The 22,408-nt window shown below is 40.7% G+C and overlaps 2 protein-coding genes across 2 annotated transcripts in view; one reads left to right on the top strand and one right to left on the bottom strand.

Moving 5' to 3' along the window:
- Window positions 1–22,408, bottom strand: part of PRKG1 (protein kinase cGMP-dependent 1) — a 1,253,946-nt gene that overhangs the window by 1,190,188 nt on the left and 41,350 nt on the right. The window lies entirely within an intron of this gene.
- On the top strand, window positions 11,973–16,387 carry LOC118012976 (DNA-binding protein RFX7-like). The gene is given in 4 exon segments (XM_035008598.1): window positions 11,973–12,752; window positions 12,755–14,984; window positions 14,987–16,102; window positions 16,105–16,387. Coding segments are annotated over 4 exon segments (4,293 nt in total). The 3' UTR covers window positions 16,272–16,387.

Genomic DNA, 22,408 nt, shown 5'->3' with positions numbered 1-22,408 from the left:
GATCCAGAAAGCAGGTTCATTTCTGAAGCTTCCCTGTCCATAATAGCTTTATTTTTTTTTAAATTTCCCTTTTTCTTCTAAAAAACAAGTACAGGATGGGGAAAGGTCTCTTTAACTAGGGATTTCAATCTTTCTTTTCCTGAACTTTATATAATAGCAATTTTATAATACTCCTAAAGTTAAATATATATAAGAACATTTTTTCAGGGCACCTGGGTGGCTCAGATGGTTAAGCGTCTGCCTTCGGCTCAGGTCATGATCCTGGAGTCCGGGGATCGAGTCCCACATCGGGCTCCCTGCTCCTTGGGAGCCTGCTCCTCCCTCTGCCTCTCTCTCTCTCATGAATAAAAAAAAAAAAAAAAAAAAAAAAAAAAAACATTTTTTCACATATATATGCAATTTTGCTTATTGCATTATGACAAATTAATTTTATGATTGTGGACAAAACTATAATGCTATCAAGTGACTGTACAAATCAAGATTTTCGTAAAAAAGACATATGGATAATTGTTTATTTCTAGACATGACAGAATTTCTGACACAGACTATGAAGTGCATGATAGTATTGTCTCATATTTAGATTTACATAAATCACCAACAAACTACTCATTATTCATTGCCTGTGAAATAAAGATATCAAGCCACTTCCATTAGTTCCTGTCCTAATGCACTCTTCAACTTAACAACTTCTCAGAAACTGAGAGAGAAAGGATCACACTGTCAAACTCAGATGAAAAAAGTAATTAAAGTATAGAGAAATATATTATGGGTCTTACTGTCTTGGTCCATGCAGAGTTCTTGCTACATAATAAAAATATTTAAAGTAAATTAACACTTTTAATTTCCAAATGTGATTTTTCACATATTTCACTCATTAATCATTCCATCTCTTTTCTGCTCTTTGAATTCTAATCATTGTCTAGAAGCATCTCATTGCCTCTGCTGTGCCCCACCTAACATTCAAAGTGAGTTCAAGAGATGCCCTCCAAAGATTTAAGTCTAAAAAGGTACATAAAAATAAATAAACAAACTTGAAATAAGAGCAAACCTTAAAGCATTTAATGGGATGGAATACTTTAATACAATGAGTTGGGAGTATTTGTTTTCTCTCCTTTCTCCATGCACTCACTTAGATTAGTGTAAAACCGGGGTTTACTTGGCAAACATAGCTCTCTGTATGATAGATCTTTTGTGCAGCCATTTTCGTTACTAGTGTCTGGAAACCATACCTGCATGAGATATGTGGTTTAAAACAATTCTTCACTGCAATGAATCTAGAGGACTATGTGGTAGATACAACAGCACATATTTACTGATGATCTCCCATGTGCAAGGCAGTGTCTAAATTAGCCAACCTAAATGCCTTTCCTCTGATGTGGGGGGATGGGACTCACTTCCCTCATTCAGTGGCAAGGACAGAACAAGGCAGCGTGGGTAACAGTACATGTCATGTGATAGGACTGACTTCAAATCCTGGTTTTGTCATTTGTGATGTACTGGAATGCTTTCTTCAGAGGCTAGGATAATAGCTAGCACAGTGAACTTTGAATACATGTCCGTCATTTATTATTATCGATGAGGAGTGCCAATATAAGAAATGGAACTGGGGTGCACTTCATGAGGATATGATAGAGTCAGTATTAACGGTTTAAAGCAAAAGCATCTCACTGTGAGTCGCTGGACACAGGAGACTGAGTTTCAAAGGTGAGAACGGGAGTGAGTTTGGGGAGGTGAGACCATAAGCTCTGGGAACAATGAGCTTTCTAAGATAAGGAATATAGATAGGATGCTTTGGAAATTAGGGGACAGGGAGAGGAGAGAAAAACAGAGTAATTAGGCAAGTGAATAAGAACTATAATGGAAATAAGTCACCTTAGAATAAGCAAACACACATGTATATTATTGAGTGTGTGCATGACATCAAGCACGTGCATTTATCTCCATGGTCTCTGGAAATAAAACCTATTATACTGAAAGTGCAGAAATTTTAAAAAATCAGCAAGGAGGAAGAAGATGAGTGAGGAAATAATGGCAGATGAGAGCCATAGCAGAGCTTTGGGAGAACTGGAGAGGCCGCAGAGCTGAGACCTCCAAAACCAAACAGGGACAGAGGGTGGAGCCAAGGGGTACCAGGCAGCAAATAAGAACACCAAAGAAGGCAGGAACCCAAACAACAGGTACACACAGCCCCTCCAGCCCGCTGCCCCTCTGCTGAGCTCCAGGAACATCAGCAGCTGCTCCAGGAGACTGGAAGGTTCTTTCCTGCACACACTGAACAGCTGAATGGTTTCCCAACCACCTCTAGATCCCCCCCTCTACTTGGCTACAGTGAAGCCCAACAACTTTAATGTTTTTCCTGTGCAGAGCATCTGACCAGCTTTGAAATAAATTCACTTCCTATAAATAATATTCCATAAAGCTTTCTAAACCTTTTATTACAGTAAAGTCTTTGATGTTTCTTTTTTTTTTTTTAAGATTTTATTTATTTATTTGAGAGAGAGAGAGACAGAGCATGAGCAGGAGGAGGGGCAAAGGGAGAGGGAGAAGCAGGCTTCCTGCCAAGCAGGGAGCCCGATGCGGGGCTCAATCCCAGGACCCTGAGATCATGACCTGAGCCAAAGGCAGACACTTACCCGACTGAGCCACCCAGGCACCCCCAGAGTCCTCAACATTTCTTTAGGCTTTCTGGGTAAATTGAGAAAATACCTAAAATCACAGGGTTAATTGACTTCCTAGTTCAAGGTCTAACAGTGTGTGTTTTCCTCCTTAACATCCCCATTAATTTCATATTCATATGATGAGATATGCAGTGAACATTTATAGGGTATAATCCTGTGTTAACAGGAAAGGAGAACAAGCAGGTATCAAGACAGACCTGGACTCTTGGCTTTGCCACAAACCGGCTGTGCGACCCTGAATAAGTCACTTAACTTCTCTTAGCCTAGGTTCACCTACAAAATTGGGCCACAATATCTCCTCTGCAAGGCTGATGAAATGAGATACTACACGTACCTAGAAAAGAACAATATGTCTGATGCATAGCAGCTCCTTAATAAATATTAGTTTTTTTCTTTTCTATTCTTTCTCATCTATCCCCTCCCCTCCACTCCAGTCCTTGTGCCTAGAAGATAAATGATATCTATTTAGAGGCTCTTGGTTTATGGCCATTCTAAAGCATTTATGGAAATCTGCCATCCCTTGGTCTTTCTGCCAGAATCCCTAGTCTGCGGCCAAGGTCAATGAAAAGGAGCATGTCTGCAAGAAACTTTCAATTGAACTGAGGAAATCAACATTCACACAAATTTAAGATTTATACCTGACCTAGTTCACAAACAGGATAAATATGACTCTAGGTAAGTAGAGCCAATATGAATTCCAACCTACCCTGGGAATTTGGAAGATACAGGACTGAACCCTGAAGGAACGATTTAGAAGGTTAAGGTTCATCAGTGCTTCTGAAAATGGAAACAGAGTCAAGGCTGATCTATCTTAGAAGACAACCCTTGAATGGGGGAGGCCATCTGGGAACTGGGTGACTTCTTGAGTCCTTTCCCATCGGGGTCTGTAACTGGAAACATTAAAATCAGGGGCTCAGGGGACACCCTCTGAAACTGAAAGTCAGTGCACCTGAAAAACCTACATGAAGTTTCTTTCTTTGGTTACAGAGAGTGGGTTGCTTCAGGAAGTACTTTATATCATAAAGAATGCAAGCAAAAGATAATTTTTTTGAGAGAGAGAGAGAGTATGCACTAGTGCAGGGGAGGGGCAGAGAGAATTTTAAGCAGGTTCCAGGCCCGGCACTCAGTGCTCAGTGTGGAGCCCACAGCTCGATCTCATGACCCTGAGACCATGACCTGAGCCGAAATCAAGAGTTGGATGCTCAATCAACTGAGCCACACAGGCACCCCAAGAATTCAAGCAAATTTTAAAAGTGGCCTTTAGGAAAAAATTGCACTCTTTGAATCAGTCCCTTCTCTGATTTTGGAATCATGCAGTTCCCTGCATGGTGGGTAAGTGAGAACAAGTTACAAGGGTTCACGTTTAGATCTTGATCTACATAGTAGAAACTGCTGCCATATTTCAGTAGAGAAAAATCTTAGTTTGCGAGACGTAATTTGTGGATAACTTATGCCAAGGCTTCCTATTTAAAAAATCATGAATAGCGGAGCAAGATGGCGGAGGAGTAGGAGACCTGGATTCCGTCTCCTCTCAGGAATTCAGCTGGATAGGGATCAAACCATTCTGAACACCTACAAACTCAACAGGAGATCGAAGAAAGGAACAGCAACAACTCTCTCATCAGAAAAGCGAACACTTTCTGGAAGATAGGACATGCGGAGAAGTGAATCCGTGGAGATATTCGGGAGGATAGACGGCGGGGGAGGGGCCTCCATCGGCCGCTTCTGGCAAGTGATAGAACCACGGAGCACAAAATCGGAACTTTTAGAAGTCTGCTCCGCTAAGGGACGTCGCTCCAGTGGCTAAGCGGGGGGTGGAACCCTCCGGGACAGTGTGGTCTCAGGACCCTCGGGGTCACAGAAAGACTGGGGGTGCCTGAGGGTGGCAGAGCTCCCAGGTATCGGAGCAGGGAAGCCGGCTGCAGAGGCGAAGCCCAGGCGCGGGCTCTCAGCTCGGGGTTGCCATAAACCGTGATCCGCGGCACAGTCGGGCCCCTGCTCCTCCAGCAGGGACCCAACAAGCGGCAGATCCGGGGACACTCACCTTCCTTCCCCAGGAGGAGCTGCGCAGGAGTGCACCGCAGGGATCTGCTGGGTTTGGAGGCTCCACCCGGGGTCGGGTGCCAGAGACAGAGGCGCGCGGTCACAGGCCGGGGGAGCACGGGGTGCGGCCGGAGACCGGGGAGATGGGAGTGACTGACGGCTTTTCTCTGGGGGTCACTGAGGAGTGGGGCCCCGAGTTCTCGGCTCCTCCGGAGCGGAGATTGGGAGGCCGCCATTTTCACTCTCCGCCTCCAAAGCTGTACGGAAAGCTCGCAGGGAACAAAAGCCCCGGAGAGCAAACCCGAGCAGATTACTTAGCCGGGAGGGGGCAAGGGCGGGGCAATTCCGCCTCCGGCAGAGACATTTGGGAACCACGGCAACAGGCCCCTCCCCAGAAGATCAGCGAGAACAGCCAGCCAAGACCAAGTTTACCGATCAATGAGAACGGCAGAACTCCAGCGCTAGGGGAATACTGCACATAGAATTCACGGCTTTTTTACCATGATTCTTTAGTCTTTCAAAGTTAATTTTTTTTAACTGTCTTTTTTTCTTTTTTTTGAATTTTTCTTTTTCCCTTTTTCAACCAACATCTTATCAATCCCTTTAAAAAAAAAAAAACATTTTTATTTTTCATTTTTAGAGTCATATTCTATCCCTTCATAGTAGTTACCCATATTTTTGGCTTATATATATAAGTTGTTCTCTCTTTAAAATTTTGAGATAGTTTCTTCTAACAGATTAAAATATACCCTAAATCTCTAGTATATGGTGCTTTCTATTCCCCTGCCTGATCACATTCTCTCCCTTTTTTTTTTCTCTTTTTCTTTTTTCTTTTTTTAAATCCTCTTCTTTCTTTTTTCAAACAACTTCTTATCAATTCCTTTTATAACATTTTTTATAATTTCCATTTTTACAGTCATATTCCATCCCTTCATCATATCAACCCTTATTTTTGTACATATATAAGTTTTTCTTTCTTTAAAATTTTGGGAGGCACTTTCTTCTAAAAGACCAAAATACACCCCAAATCTAGTGTGTGGCACTGATCTATATACCATATAGATCATATTTGATCACATTCTGGTTTTCCTTTCGTTGTTGTTGTTTTGTTTTGTTTGTTCTTGTTTTTATCTTTCTTTTTTTTTTTCTTTTTCTTTTTCTTTTTTCTCTCTTTCCCTTTCTTATCCCACTGCCTCAGGTCTTTTCTGATTTGTTTAGAGTATATTTTCTGGGGACGTGGTTACTCTGCTAGCATTTTGTTCTCTCATTAATCTATTCTCCTCTGCACAAAATGACAAGACGGAAAAAATCACCTCAACAAAAAGAACAAGAGGTAGTACCGACTGCCAGGGACCTACTCAATACAGACATTAGTACGATGTCAGATCTAGAGTTCAGAATCATCACTTTAAAGATACTAGCTGGGCTTGAAAAAAATATGGAAGTTATTAGAGAAACCCTTTCTGGAGAAGTAAAAGAGCTAAAATCCAACCAAGTAGAAATCAAAAAGGCTATTAATGAGGTGCAATCAAAAATGGGGGCGCTAACTGCTAGAATAAATGAGGCAGAAGAGAGAATCAGTAATATAGAAGATGAAATGATGGAAAATAAAGAAGCTGAGAAAAAGAGAGATAAACAACTACTGGATCATGAGGGCAGAATTCGAGAGATAAGCAATACCATAAGACGAAACAACATTAGAATAATTGGGATCCCAGAAGAAGAAGAAAGAGAGAGAGGGGCAGAAGGTATAATGGAGCAAATTATAGCAGAGAACTTCCCTAATTTGGGGAAAGAAACAGGCATGAAAATCCAGGAAGCACAGAGAACCCCTCTCAAAATCAATAAAAATAGGTCAACTCCCCGACATCTAATAGTAAAACTTACGAGTCTCATAGACAAAGAGAAAATCCTGAAAGCAGCTCGGGAGAAGAGATATGTAACCTACAAGGGTAGAAACATTAGATTGGCAACAGACCTATCCACAGAGACCTGGCAGGCCAGAAAGGACTGGCAGGATATATTCAGAGTACTAAATGAGAAAAATATGCAGCCAAGAATACTCTATCCAGCTAGGCTGTCATTGAAAATTGAAGGAGAGATAAAAAGCTTCCAGGACGAACAAAAACTAAAGGAATTTGCAAACACAAAACCAGCCCTACAGGAAATCTTGAAAGGGGTCCTCTAAGCAAAGAGAGACCCTAAAAGCAACATAGACCAGAAAGGAACACAGACAATATATGGTAACAGTCACCTTACAGGCAATACAATGGCACTAAATTCCTATCTTTCAATAGTTACCCTGAATGTAAATGGGCTAAATGCCCCAATCAAAAGACACAGGCTAACAGACTGGATTAAAAAACAAGATCCATCGATATGCTGTCTGCAAGAGACTCATTTTAGAACCAAAGACACCCCCAGATTGAAAGTGAGGGGGTGGAAAACCATTTACCATGCTAATGGACACCAAAAGAAAGCTGGGGTGGCAATCCTTATATCAGACAAAGTAGATTTTAAACCAAAGACTGTAATAAGAGATGAGGAAGGACACTATATCATACTTAAAGGATCTATCCAACAAGAAGATCTAACAATTGTAAATATCTATGCCCCTAACTGGGAGCAGCCAATTATATAAGGCAATTAATAACAAAAACAAAGAAACACATCGACAACAATACAATAATAGTGGGGGACTTTAACATCCCCCTCACTGAAATGGACAGATCGTCTAAGCAAAAGATCAACAAGGAAATAAAGACTTTAAATGACACACTGGACCAAATGGACTTCACAGACCTATTCAGAACATTCCACCCCAAAGCAACGGAATACACATTCTTCTCTAGTGCCCATGGAACATTCTCCAGAATAGATCACATCCTAGGTCATAAATCAGGTCTCAACCGGTACCAAAAGATTGGGATCATTCCCTGCCTATTTTCAGACCACAATGCTTTGAAACTAGAACTCAATCACGAGAGGAAAGTCGGAAAGAACTCAAATACATGGAGGCTAAAGAGCATCCTACTGAAGAATGAATGGGTCAACCAGGAAATTAAAGAAGAATTAAAAAAATACATGGAAACCAATGAAAATGAAAACACAACTGTTCCAAATCTTTGGGATGCAGCAAAGGCAGTCCTAAGAGGAAAGTATATAGCAATACAAGCCTTTCTCAAGAAACAAGAAAGGTCTCAAGTACACAACCTAACCCTACACCTAAAGGAGCTGGAGAAAGAACAGCAAATAAAGCCTAAACCCAGCAGGAGAAGAGAAATCATAAAGATTAGAGCAGAAATCAATGAAATAGAAACTAAAAGAACAGTAGAACAGATCAACGAAACTAGGAGCTGGTTCTTTGAAAGAATTAACAAGATTGATAAACCCCTGGCCAGACTTATCAAAAAGAGAAGAGAAATGACCCAAATCAACAAAATCATGAATGAAAGAGGAGAGATCACAACCAACACCAAAGAAATACAAACAATTATAAGAACATATTATGAGCAACTCTATGCCAGCAAATTAGATAACCTGGAAGAGATGGATGCATTCCTAGAGATGTATCAACTACCAAAACTGAACCAGGATGAAATAGAAAACCTGAACAGACCTATAACCACTAAGGAAATTGAAGCAGTCATCAAAAATCTCCCAAAAAACAAAAGCCCAGGGCCAGATGGCTTCCCAGGGGAATTCTACTAAACCTTTCAAGAAGAATGAATACCTATTCTTCTGAAACTGTTCCAAAAAATAGAAACGGAAGGAAAACTTCCAAACTCATTTTATGAGGCCAGCATTACCTTGATCCCAAAACCAGACAAAGACCCCATCAAAAAGGAGAATTACAGACCAATATCCCTGATGAACATGGATGCAAAAATTCTCACCAAAATACTAGCCAATAGGATCCAACAGTACATTAAAAGGATTATTCACCAGGACCAAGTGGGATTTATGCCTGGGCTGCAAGGTTGGTTCAACAACCGCAAATCAATCAATGTGATACAATACATTAACAAAAGAAAGAACAAGAATCATATGATCCTCTCAATAGATGCAGAAAAAGCTTTTGACAAAGTACAGCATCCTTTCTTGATCAAAACTCTTCAGAGTATAGGGATAGAGGGTACATACCTCAATATCATAAAAGCCATCTATGAAAAACATACAGCAAATATTATTCTCAATGGGGAAAAACTGAGAGCTTTCCCCCTAAGGTCAGGAACGCGGCAGGGATGTCCACTATCACCACTGCTATTCAACATAGTATTGGAAGTCCTAGCCATAGCAATCAGACAACAAAAAGAAATCAAAGGCATCCAAATTGGCAAAGAAGAAGTCAAACTCTCACTCTTTGCAGATGATATGATACTTTATGTGGAAAACCCAAAAGACTCCACCCCAAAACTGCTAGAACTCATACAGGAATTCAGTAAAGTGGCAGGATATAAAATCAATGCACAGAAGTCAGTGGCTTTCCTATACACCAACAACAAGACAGAAGAAAGAGAAATTAAGGAGTCCATCCCATTTACAATTGCACCCAAAACCATAAGATACCTAGGAATAAATCTAACCAAAGAGACAAAGGATCTATACTCAGAAAACTATAAAATACTCATGAAAGAAATTGAGGAAGACACAAAGAAATGGAAAAACGTTCCATGCTCATGGATTGGAAGAACAAATATTGTGAAGATGTCAATGCTACCTAGAGCAATCTACACATTCAATGCAATCCCCATCAAAATACCATCCACTTTTTTCAAAGAAATGGAACAAAGAATCCTAAAATTTGTATGGAACCAGAAAAGACCCCGCATGGCCAGAGGAATATTGAAAAAGAAAAGCAAAGCTGGCGGCATCATAATTCCGGACTTCAAACTCTATTACAAAGCTGTCATCATCAAGACGGCATGGTACTGGCACAAAAACAGACACATAGATCAGTGGAACAGAATAGAGAGCCCAGAAATGGACCCTCAACTCTATGGTCAACTCATCTTTGACAAAGCAGGAAAGAATGTCCAATGGAAAAAAGACAGTCTCTTCAACAAATGGTGTTGGGAAAATTGGATAGCCACATGCAGAAGAATGAAACTGGACCCTTTCCTTACACCACACACAAAAATAGACTCCAAATGGTTGAAAGACCTCAATGTGAGACAGGAGTCCATCAAAATCCTAAAGGAGAACACAGGCAGCAACCTCTTTGACCTCAGCCGCAGCAACTTCTTCCTAGAAACATCGCCAAAGGCAAGGGAAGCAAGGGCAAAAATGAACTATTGGGACTTCATCAAGATAAAAAGCTTTTGCAAAGCAAAGGAAACAGTCAACAAAACCAAAAGACAACCGACAGAATGGGAGAAGATATTTGCAAATGACATATCAGATAAAGGGCTAGTATCCAAAATCTATAAAGAACTCATCAAACTCAACACCCAAAGAACAAAGAATCCAATCAAGAAATGGGCAGAAGACATGAACAGACATTTTTCCAAAGAAGACATCCAAATGGCCAACAGACACATGAAAAAGTGCTCAATATCGCTCAGCATCAGTGAAATCCAAATCAAAACCTCCATGAGATACCACCTCACACCAATCAGAATGGCTAAAATGAACAAGTCAGGAAATGACAGATGTTGGCGGGGATGCGGAGAAAGGGGAACCCTCCTACACTGTTGGTGGGAATGCAAGCTGGTGCAGCCACTCTGGAAAACAGTATGGAGGTTCCTCAAAAAGTTGAAAATAGAGCTACCCTACGACCCAGCAATTGCACTACTGGGTATTTACCCCAAAGATACAAAAGTAGGGATCCGAAGGGGTACGTGCACCCCGATGTTTATAGCAGCAATGTCCACAATAGCCAAACTGTGGAAAGAGCCAAGATGTCCATCGACAGATGAATGGATAAAGAAGATGTGGTATATATATACAATGGAATATTATGCAGCCATCAAAATGAATGAGATCTTGCCATTTGCAACGACGTGGATGGAACTGGAGGGTATTATCTTGAGTGAAATAAGTCAAAAAGAGAAAGACATGTATCATATGATCTCACTGATATGAGGAATTCTTAATCACAGGAATCAAACTGAGGGTTGTTGGAGTGGGGGTGGGGTGTGAGGGATGGGGTGACTAGGTGATAGACACTGGGGAGGGTATGTGCTCTGGTAAGCGCTGTGAATTGTGCAAGACTGTTGAATCTCAGATCTGTACCTCTGAAACAAACAATGCAATATATGTTAAGAAAAAAAAGAAGAAGAAGGTAGCGGGAGGGGAAGAATGAAGCGGGGGAAATCGGAGGGGTAGACGAACCATGAGAGACGATGGACTCTGAAAAACAAACTGAGGGTTCTAGAGGGGAGGGGGGTGGGAGGATGGGTTAGCCTGGTGGTGGGTATTGAGGAGGGCACATTCTGCATGGAGGACTGGGTGTTGTGCACAAACAATGAATCATGGAACACTTCATCTAAAACTAATGATGTAATGTATGGGGATTAACATAAGAATAAAAAATAAAAAATAAAAAAAATAAAAATAAAAAAATAAAAAATCATGAATATTGTCATTAGTGTTCATCTTACCCCAAAGATAAACACAGTGTTCAAGCCCCTATTTACCCAATTCAGAATAAATGCACTGAATGACTTGTACTTCAATTTTTCTAACAACATCAACAAAAGTGAATATTTGTTGGCTCCTTTCTCTGTCAGAAGAATGCTAATTACTTGACAGGTAGAATCCTAATTATTTGTTTCTTTAAAGCAGTTTGAAGAGATAGACATTTATTACTAATATTTTCATCACAATCCTCATCATCCCCGTGGCTTACATGAGAAGTTAAATTACTTGGCCAGGTTCCCCAACCAGCAAACAGTGGAGCCTCGGTTGGAACCAAACAGGTGAACTTGAGCTCTCACTCCTACGTTTGCATAAAGTTTTACACTTCCATCAAAGACATGATTTCCCGTGACCTCACAAGAAATTCATTAAATACAAAAGGCATCTATTGGCTTTCAAACAAACAAACCAAGAACAAATTTAAAGAAGTCATCCATGGTCACAACTTGTTTCTATGTCACAGACGGGACTGAAATTCCATCCTCTGTGATTTCAATAGGGTCTCCTACAGTTGAATCCAATGAGCACATTCTGACACATCTTTTAAAATACATCCTGGGCGCCCAGCTCCTGACTTGCGATTTCCGTTCAAGACTGAATTACCTAAAGGCGATGGCAGAGGAACAACAACAGCCGCCACCACAGCAGCCTGATGCCCATCAGCAGCTTCCCCCCAGCGCCCCCAACTCGGGGGTGGTTCTGCCAGCCCTTGTGCCCGGACTGCCAGGGACAGAGGCCAGCACACTGCAACACAAGATCAAGAACTCCATCTGCAAAACTGTACAATCTAAAGTGGACTGCATTTCGAAAGAAGTTGAGAATTTTACAGACCTAGAGAAACTCTACCTCTACCTTCAGCTGCCTTCTGGTCTCAGCAATGGAGAGAAAAGTGATCAGAATGCCGTGTCATCTAGTCGGGCACAGCAAATGCATGCCTTTTCCTGGATTCGAAATACCTTAGAAGAACGTCCTGAGACTCCATTGCCCAAACAGGAAGTCTATGATGAGTACAAGAGCTCTTGTGACCATCTTGGTTACCATCCATTAAGTGCTGCTGACTTTGGAAAGATCATGAAAAATGTCTTTCCAAACATGAAGGCACGTCATCCGGGCACAAGAGGCAAATCTAAATATCGCTACAGTGGACTAAGGAAAAAAGCTTTTGTTCATATGCCAACACTGCCCAATCTTGATTTTCACAAAACTGGAGATGGGCTGGAAGGAACGGAACCTTCTGGGCAGCTTTAAAATATTGATGAGGAAGTTCTCTCTTCTGCTTGCCGTCTTGTGTGTGAATGGGCCCAGAAAGTGTTAAGCCAGCCATTCGACACGGTCTTGGAGTTAGCACGCTTCCTTGTAAAAAGTCATTACAAAGGCACCAAGTCGATGGCACAGCTCTAACGGCAATGGCAGCAGCACCACCAGGAATTAAAGGAATTACCCCGCCATCTGCTTTTATACCTACAGCTGAGAGTAATTCTTTTCAGCCTCAAGTGAAGACTTTGCCTTCTCCTAGTGATGCTAAACAGCAATTGCAACGGAAAATTCAGAAGCAGCAGCAAGAACAGAAACTATGGTCCCCTTCGCCAGGAGAATCCTCAGGCAAAAAAGCAGAAGGCGCTACAACCAATGGAGTGACTCATCTGTCTAATGGAAATCCTGCAATCCTTTCTCCTCAGCCTATTGGTATCGTTGTGGCAGCTGCCCCTAGTCCCATTCCGGTCCAGAGGACCAGGCAGTTGGTAACTTCACCAAGTCCAGTGAGTTCTTCTGACGGCAAAGTTCTTCCCCTCAATGTACAAGCGGTCACTCAGCGCATGCAGTCTGTGAAACAGGCACCAAAGACTCCTCAGAACGTTCCAGCCAGTCCTGGTGGGGATCGTTCTGCCCGGCACCGCTACCCTCAGATCTTACCCAAACCAGCCAACACCAGTGCACTCACCATTCGCTCCCCAACTACTGTCCCCTTTACTAGCAGTCCCATCAAAACCGCTTTTGTACCCACTTCACACATGAGTTCTCTACATGTGGTGAAAATGACAGCAATATCCCTCACGCCCAGCAACAGTAGTGCCCCTCTTAAACATTCTGCCTCAGTGAACAGTGCTACAGGAACAACAGAAGAATCAAGGACCATTCCACAGATCAAGAATGGTTCTGCTGTTTCACTTCAGTCTCCTGGATCCAGGACCAGCAGCACCGGGGGAGCATCTGCTGTGGAAGTCAAAATGGACCCTGAAACATCATCAGATGAGCATCCTGTACAGTGCCAAGAGAATTGTGATGGGACTAAAGCTCCCAAAACAACACCTAGTGCCCTTTGGGGGCAGAAAAGTAATACGGATGGAGTAGTGCAAAAACCTTCAAATGAAGGTGTCACTGAAGCGAAAGCAACCAAGGTCTGTGACCAGAGGACCAAATGCAAAAGCTGCTGTACTGAAACTCTGCCAGGCGCTTCGACAGGCAAAAATCCAAGCACTGTCACCCTCTCAGTTGCCACTCAGAACTTAACTTTCACCAGCACCAGCTCACCAGCTAATGGTGACTCAATAAATAAAGACCCTAAATTATGCACTAAAAGTCCAAGAAAGCTACTGTCTTCTGCATTGCAAGAGTCCCAGGTGCCTCCCATAAAGAAACCAATTGTGGAACAGCTTTCTGCAGTCATCCTAGAAGGTCAGAAACCAGGCAGTGTTGAGAAGGACCAAAAGGTTCCACATTCAGGGAAAATAGAAAGTTCAACAGCCAGTGCTCAGATTCCTAGCAAGGTATCAATGAATGTCAATTCGCACATAGTGGCAAATCGACTCTTGAGTTCTTCTGCTCTCATTGCCGGTGATTCAGCTTCAGAACAGCAAACACCATCATCATCTCCAGATATAAAAGTAAAACTTGAAGGGAATGTCTTTCTTTTGGACAGTGATTCAAAACCAGATGGCAGCTTTAATTCAAATGAATGGCAGCAGGTCAGTAAGGATTCTGAGTTTATATCTGCCAGCTGTGAACAACAGCCAGATATCAGTGTTATGACAGTTCCTGAGCACTCTGATAACAACGACTTAGAGAAATCTGTTTGGGAATTGGAAGGAATGCCACAGGACACTTATACCCAGCAGCTGCATAGCCAGATACAAGAATCTTCTTTGAATCAAATACAAGCACAGTCTTCAGATCAGTTACCTCTACAGTCTGAACTGAAAGAGTTTGAGCCTTCTGTTTCCCAAACAAATGAAAGCTACTTTCCTTTTGATGATGAGCTTACACAAGATAGTATTGTGGAAGAGCTGGTGCTTATGGAGCAGCAAATATCAACGAACAATTCTCATTCTTACGGTAACTGTTTGGGAATGACCCTTCAGAGTCAGTCAGTAACTCCAGGAGCTCCAAGGTCATCTCATGCCTCCAGTACCCACTTCTATCATCCAATCCACAGCAATGGCACTCCGATCCACACACCCACACCCACTCCTACCCCAACCCCAACCCCAACCCCAACTCCAACATCAGAAATGATTGCTGGGTCTCAGAGTCTGTCACGGGAGAGCCCTTGCTCCAGGCTAGCCCAGACCACACCTGTGGATAATGCTTTAGGAAGTAGCCGACACACACCCATTGGTAGTCCACATTCTATCATGATGTCAGCATTATCTCAAGTAGTCCTGTGAAACCGATGCAAAGACCCATGGCCACACACCCTGACAAAACCAAGCTTGAATGGATGAATAATGGGTATAGTGGGGTTAGTAATTCATCAGTTTCTGGCCATGGCATTCTCCCAAGCTATCAGGAACTAGTGGAAGACCGTTTCAGGAAACCTCATGCTTTTGCTGTGCCTGGACAGTCTTACCAGTCTCAATCCAGACATCATGACACTCATTTCGGTCGCTTGACTCCTGTCTCTCCTGTGCAGCATCAAGGTGCCACTATAAATAACACTAACAAACAGGAGGGTTTTGCAGTCCCTGCCCCTCTTGATAATAAAGGGACTAATTCATCTGCCAGCAGCAACTTCAGATGCCGGAGTGCGAGCCCTGCTGTTCACCGCCAACGTAATCTTAGTGGAAGCACCCTGTACCCTGTATCTAATATCCCCCGATCTAATGTGACCCACTTTGGAAGTCCAGTAACCCCAGAGGCTCACGTTTTCACAAATGTTCACACAGATGCGTGTGCCAACAACATAGCTCAAAGAAGTCAATCAGTTCCATTGACGGTCATGATGCAGACAGCCTTCCCGAATGCTCTCCAGAAGCAAACAAACAGTAAAAAAAAAATAACCAGTGTCTTGTTGAGTAAACTTGATTCTGACAATGATGACTCAGGGAGAGGTTTGGGCGTGAACAACCTGCCCTCCAATTACACAGCCCGGATGAATCTCACTCAGATTTTGGAGACTTCCACTGTTTTTCCTAGTGCCAATCCGCAGAATATGATTGATTCCAGCACTTCTGTTCATGAATTCCAAACACCACCTTACCTCACTAAAAGTCATAGCACCGATCAGATCAGCTTTTCTCCTGGAGATAATCAAGCACAATCAGAAATCGGAGAGCAACAGCTAGATTTCAGTAGCACTGTTAAAGACCTGCTGAGTGGAGACAGCTTGCAAACCAACCAGCAGCTGGTAGGTCAGGTAGCGTCCGACCTCACTAATCCTGCGTCTGATTTCTCGAGTGACATCAGGCTGTCTTCTGAGCTCTCAGGCAGCATCAATGATTTGAACACTTTAGACCCAAACCTACTGTTGATCCAGGTCGTCAGCAGGGACAAGACGATGAAGCTACACTGGAAGAATTAAAGAATGACCCATTATTTCAACAAATTTGCAGTGAATCCATGAGCTCTATGACTTCATCAGGTTTTGAGTGGATAGAAAGCAAGGACCATCCTACTATTGAAATGTTGGGTTAAATAGTGTTTTATAATATGTAGCACACTGTATCTAAAGACATATGTATTGTATTTGTCTTAATGGAAGTGCCTCCCGCAGCAGAAACACTTAATATTAATTGTGACATTTTAAAAGAGTTTGCGGCAGAAGTGGTTTCTTCTTCAGTAGGAAATGGTTAGACTTACCTCAGTTCTTAACAAGTTTCTGAAGACAGAATGTCTTGTAATGTTCCCCCATTTAATCACATTGTTTGCTAGTAAACAATTGACTAACCAGCATTTACAAGAGCATTCTAGATCTTTATTTTGTGTAAGTTCATTCTAATTCATCAGTTGATCTGCACAGAATGTAGAGGAAACCATTGATTTTAGGTATAGGCTATTTTTTGTTGTTGTTGGCATTATCTTTTAGATATGAAATCATAGCTAAGGTAAACTGTAGACAAGAAGGTTTTCCTTGAAACAGGCATAATATTCAGGTTATTATCGGTATTTAGGCTTGAAGCATAGAGCTACTGTAGAATGAAAAAAATCTCTGTAGGACTTTCTGGGGATTCAGTACCATTTGCACCTGCATTTTGAAGGGCTTAAATAGGAGAAAATAATGGAAAATTAAACATTAATTTAAGGAAAGCAAAAGCTGCACTAAAATTTTTTAAAGGAAAAACTAGTAGCCATTTATATTTGTGACCTTGCATTAGTCTTATTTTAAAATTTGATTTTTAATATGGAGCCAGCACACACAGAGACATGCATGTACATGTGTGCACACGCACACACACAAGTAAAATAACTCCAAATATTGTAATTTAATAGAATAAGTACAAGCGTGTTAGAAAAATACTTTATGTTTTATTATTTGGTAGTTGAGATAGGGGAATTTAGAAGGAAAATAAAAGCATTTCCTCAGTTTCATCACAACGGCTACATGCATATATAAAAATACTATTTAAGATTTAATTTGAGTTTTTAATTATAATATTCCTAAGTCCTCAATTTAGTGACTGACTCCTTCACTCCTGAATATAGTAATACAAGTTGATCATGGGATCCCTTTGAAAAACAAATAAACCAGAGGGAGATAACATAAAAAAACAAACAAAAAACATTTCACCACCTGAGGTCTGAAGCCACAAATCTTTATGTCGCTGATAAAACAAAGGGGATATCAATAGTACTTGAAGAAGAGGAGCATTTTATTACATGCTTAGTTTATTTATTGTGATAACCACAGTTGCAAAAGAAGCACTCAGGATGTGTTTTAAAATGTTTCTCTGTATGGCTCCCATTTTGTTTTATGAATAATTATTTACGAATTTCTTGTTGACACAAATCTGCTCACTAGTTGACAGCTCCATCTGAGTGAATTTAGGATTACTTTCAAATAGATTTTAAAATTGCCATTAAGTGGGCGCCTGGGTGGCTCAGTTGGTTAAGCGACTGCCTTGGGCTCAGGTCATGATCCTGGAGTCCCGGGATCGAGTCCCACATCGGGCTCCCTGCTCAGCGGGGGGTCTGCTTCTCCCTCTGACCCTCTTCCCTCTCGTGCTCTCTGTCTCTCATTCTCTCTTTCAAATAAATAAATAAAATCTTTAAAGAAAAAAAAAAAGAAAAATTGCCATTATGTTTTTAAAGCTAACATTAAACCACTGCTATGCTACCTTGAACCTAGCTAGCTAAGCTTTCCTTTAATTAGTAAGCCAATCAGAAGACTACAGTCAATGAATATTTAACAAATGTGATGAAGGGTTTAATTTAATAAGGTTTAAATGTTCAATAAATTTGCAAGGTAGGGTATTAACATATTTTGATAAATAAACGGTGCTAGGGTTGGCTCAGAGGTTTATATATTGGAATGTCTTAGTCATTGGCATTTGTGTGTGTTTGCTGTTACCTTGATTTCGTGATCTGTTGGATATTTTTTCTTGATGCTAGTTACTTCTTCACTGTACCCTGAGACATGGCACTACTGCACCCCAAAGTATGCAACACCCAAAGGAAACTGTGCGATTTCTTTTGACAAATGATGGGAGCCTTTCTATACAAGATACTCCGAAGAGGAGATTTTGAGGCCATTCTAATCCCTTGTTTACATTATTAGCATCCTACTAATACAAAAATAATGGAAATCTTTTTTTATGAAAATATAAAGACTGGAGGATTTTTAACCCTCTGTACAGTATTGCAGCAAACACTTTAAATCTGGTTGAATTCGTCCAGCAAACTTCCTGGGGCTCATATATTGCACTAAATTTGTTGAACCTGGGGTAGGCACATCTCTTAGGATAAATGCAACCAATACAGTCCACAGATTAAACTTTTTAAATGTGTTTCATTATGAAAAGACAAAATGTCATCAAAGTGACAGATAAAATTGTCTTATGTAGCAATGTGCATTGATCTCAATGAGATATTTCTATTTCTTATTCTCTTACATGAGAATATTACAGCAGGAAGAATTTAGTTTGCTTCACCATGTTAATACATGATCACAAAATGTGCATGAGTGTTATTGACTTATCTTGTACAGTACTAGGTATTCCTGTAACCACTTTTTTTCCCCCTTGGCTGTATTAAAGCTGGTTCAGTGTTAACCAGGCAAGCATAGTTATTCACAAGTTATTACTTTTTTATGTTTACTAATTCTGCTTAGTTATTGTTGAATATGTTCTTTTCTCAAATTATTTTCATTGTTTTCATGTTTAAAACATTTTTCATACTGTTTATCGTGATAAGACTTCATGAAGTAAATAATTTTGCATATAATTGCAATAAGCACTGACTTTTGAACTGAAAAGAAGGAAAGTTGTTTTTTGTGTGTGTGCAGTGCATCTGAGGTTCATATAATAGTCTTGTACTATAATGTGCTTTACTACACCATAAATGACAAAAAACAAGCCCTGTTTCATGTTTTATTTAGTGCAAAAAGTCAGATTTCCCCAGTGTTTTGTTGTCTGTTGTACCTGCTGAAACTACAGTAGATGAATATTGCAGTAGCATTTCAGTTCTCTTTTTTTATTGAAAGTGCTCAAAAATTGTTTTTTAAATGTTTTCAAAAACAACTAAAAACATTTTACATTAAAAAAAATAATAATAAATAAATAAATAAAATACATCCTGGGCACCTGGGTGGCTCAGTCAGTTAAGCATCCAACTCTTGGTTTCAGCTCCGGTCATGATGGCGCTGTCGTGGGATCGAGCCCCTCGTCGGGCTCTGAGCTGGGCATGGAGTGGGGCTTCTGATTCTCTCTCCCTCCCCCTCTACTCCTCTCCACCCTCTAAAATAAATAAATAAGATCTTTAAAAAAAAATAAAATAAAATACACCCCCTAAAACCTCACAAGTTTTATGACTTCTGACATTCTGGCATAAGAAATATGGCAATAAAGGAAACAAAAGGGCTTTCTTCTTTTAAAAATAGTTACAAGCTAATGACATGGACTGTTAAATTCTGGGTGCTGAGACCTTTCTCAAATATAAACCATTAGGCAAAGATGAGCGGCTTCTTTCCAGAGCAGCAGATGCTGATCTCGTGACACAGCCCTTGGTTATAATGACTTCATTTCTGTGCGACCAAATGAGTAATACCTGTGTGATCATGCTGTGTGATGGATGTTGGTGCAGTCGAGTGACCTTGATCACCTCTCTGTTACTGAATTGTTGCCATAAAGGTTGAGCCTTCATTTTCCTAGCCATTATTTTGAAGCAAATTCGCCCAAAGTGAAATGGCAGCTTGTGTTCTTATGTACCCTTACACTGCAAATCTAGTATCTCACACCAAGACTGAAATAATAAAATGGCTTTATTTGGTATCTTCCCATGACGACAGAGTTGTCTGCAGACAAAAGAAGTAGGGAAAAATGAAGTTATCTTGTATTTTTTGAGAGGACAGCTGCTAATACCCTATTGATTATTTGTAAGTAAAATTTTGATCACGATAAGCACAGATAGAATTCTATGTCTGGGGCTTTGAAACAGAATTCAATTTAGTGTCACCTATCAGTTTAAGTGACTTGTTAAACCATGAGTTTATATTCTAGAATGATCAAAGATCTAAGATCAAGATAGCTGCAAAAATAATAAACAAATCAGACATATTTCTAAAGGAAAAATGCCCTGCCTGGTTTTTTCCTGTCTTCCAGGGTAGGAGTTTCTCACTTACTGGAGCCAAGAGGCTTAAATTCATCCTTGGTATGATCTGGTATTTTGCTCATCCCTTTTCCCTGACAATTTGCTACATTTCCTCTTACTTTCTTTGCCTCTCCAGTCCATCTATTTGAATTCATTTTTCTCCCATCTTCTCTTCCCTCTCTTCTCCTAGCAATAAGATTAAGCAGATTACCATAATTTTGTTGTTTCCCCACTGTCCTGCCAAACTCATTCTTTTCTACAGCCCCAGGCTTTCATTGAGAATACAGCCAACTTCAATCAACATACAGTTCCTGGCTGATGGACATGTAGACAAATATGGAAAAAGTGCTGCTCATCTTCGCTGTGGTCCTGCCTTTTCACCTGATAAATCACTGAATTAAAAAAATAAGGAAAAGTACTTTCATGCTCTTTGATATTTAATTATTTGACTTCATTCCTGAAAGCCAAAAGGAAAATAACTTGGGGATTCCTTAAAGACATTTCACATGTGAAACTCTTAGACTTTAATAAATTGGCATATCTGATTTTTTAAGCCAGGACTTTTTTTTTTTTTGGAGTAATATGGGGGGCACAGGAACTGTCTTTCTCAAATATTCATCAGTTTCCCCTTAGTGGTTTTGAATAACAGAAATAAGGTCACTGGAATAAAGCTGCTTCACAAGAAAAAAGGATCTTTCACTTTGATTGCCTTGGCCCTGCCTTCGTATCTTTATCTGTGATAAATGCCTTGTCTTTGTCTAGCATTATCTACCGGAGAGAAATCAACTGTATATAATTATTACAACCAGGAGATCATTTCTTTTTAGTTTGATATTTTAAAAAAATAAATGGCTGTCAAAATGAGCTGACATGAGGACAAGTAAGGAGTTTGGTTGCTGGGTTGCATGCAAGAACCAGCAAAACACACCAACACTCCTTACCTAACTTTTATACCCCGCGCCCCTCACTCTCCTGAGGATTCACCCCTACAGCCCTGTGGCACTTTCCTAAAGTAGCTCCAGGCCTCCTCCCACAACACCCCTGCACAGACCTTGCTAACAACACACACCCTGCCCCTGCACTCTCCTGTGGCCTTGCCCCCTCCGACCCTGTAGTGGGAGCCCATCCAAAGCAGTGCCCCAAGCCTCACAAGGTACAAGCAGCACTGACAGGGGCCAGCACTGCTCCAAAGTGTCCCTGCCCCAGGGAGAGGGAACTTAAATATATAAAGCAGCTAATAACAAACATAAAGGGGTAATCGAAGTTAATACAGTAATAGTAGGGGATTTTAACACCCCACTTACATCAATGGATGCCTCATCTAAAGAGAAAATCAACAAGGAGAGGCGGGCTTTGAATGACACACTGGACCAGACGGACCTAACAGATATATTCAGAACATTCCATCCTAAAACTGGAATATACATGCTTTTCAAGTACACACCGTACATTCTCCAGAATAGATCACACATTAGGCCACAAAACAAGTCTCAACAAATTCAAAAAGACTGAAGTCATACCATGCATCTTTTCTAATCACAATGCTATAAAACTAGAAATCAACCACAAGAAAAAAATCTGGAAGTAACACAAACACATGGAGGTCAAATAACATGCTGAATGGTTCAACCAAGAAATCTTGGTTCAACCAAGAAATCAAAGAGGAAATCAAAAAATACATGGACACAAATGAAAGTGAAAACACAATAGTCCAAAATGTTTGGGATGCAGCAGAGCTGTTCTAAGAGAGAAACTCTTGAGAGAAAGGCCTATCTCAAGAAGCAAGAACCGTCTCAAATAAATAATCTAATCTTAGACCTAAAGGAGCTGGAAAAAGAAAAACAAACAAAAGCCAAAGCCAGTAGAAGGAAGGAAATAATAAAAATTAGCAAAGAAATACATGAAACAGAAACTAAATAAAACAAATCAATAAAACCAGAAGCTGGTTCTTTGAAAAGATCAACAAACTGATAAAGACTCGAAAGAAAGAAAGAAAGAAAGAAAGAAAGAAAGAAAGAAAGAAAGAA

Source organism: Mirounga leonina, unplaced genomic scaffold (assembly GCF_011800145.1).
Source record: "Mirounga leonina isolate KUSES-001 unplaced genomic scaffold, KU_Mleo_1.0 Mir_152, whole genome shotgun sequence".
Classification (NCBI taxonomy): domain Eukaryota; kingdom Metazoa; phylum Chordata; class Mammalia; order Carnivora; family Phocidae; genus Mirounga; species Mirounga leonina.
Note: the sequence above shows the minus strand (reverse complement) of the source record. Positions and strands in the feature narration are given on the sequence as shown.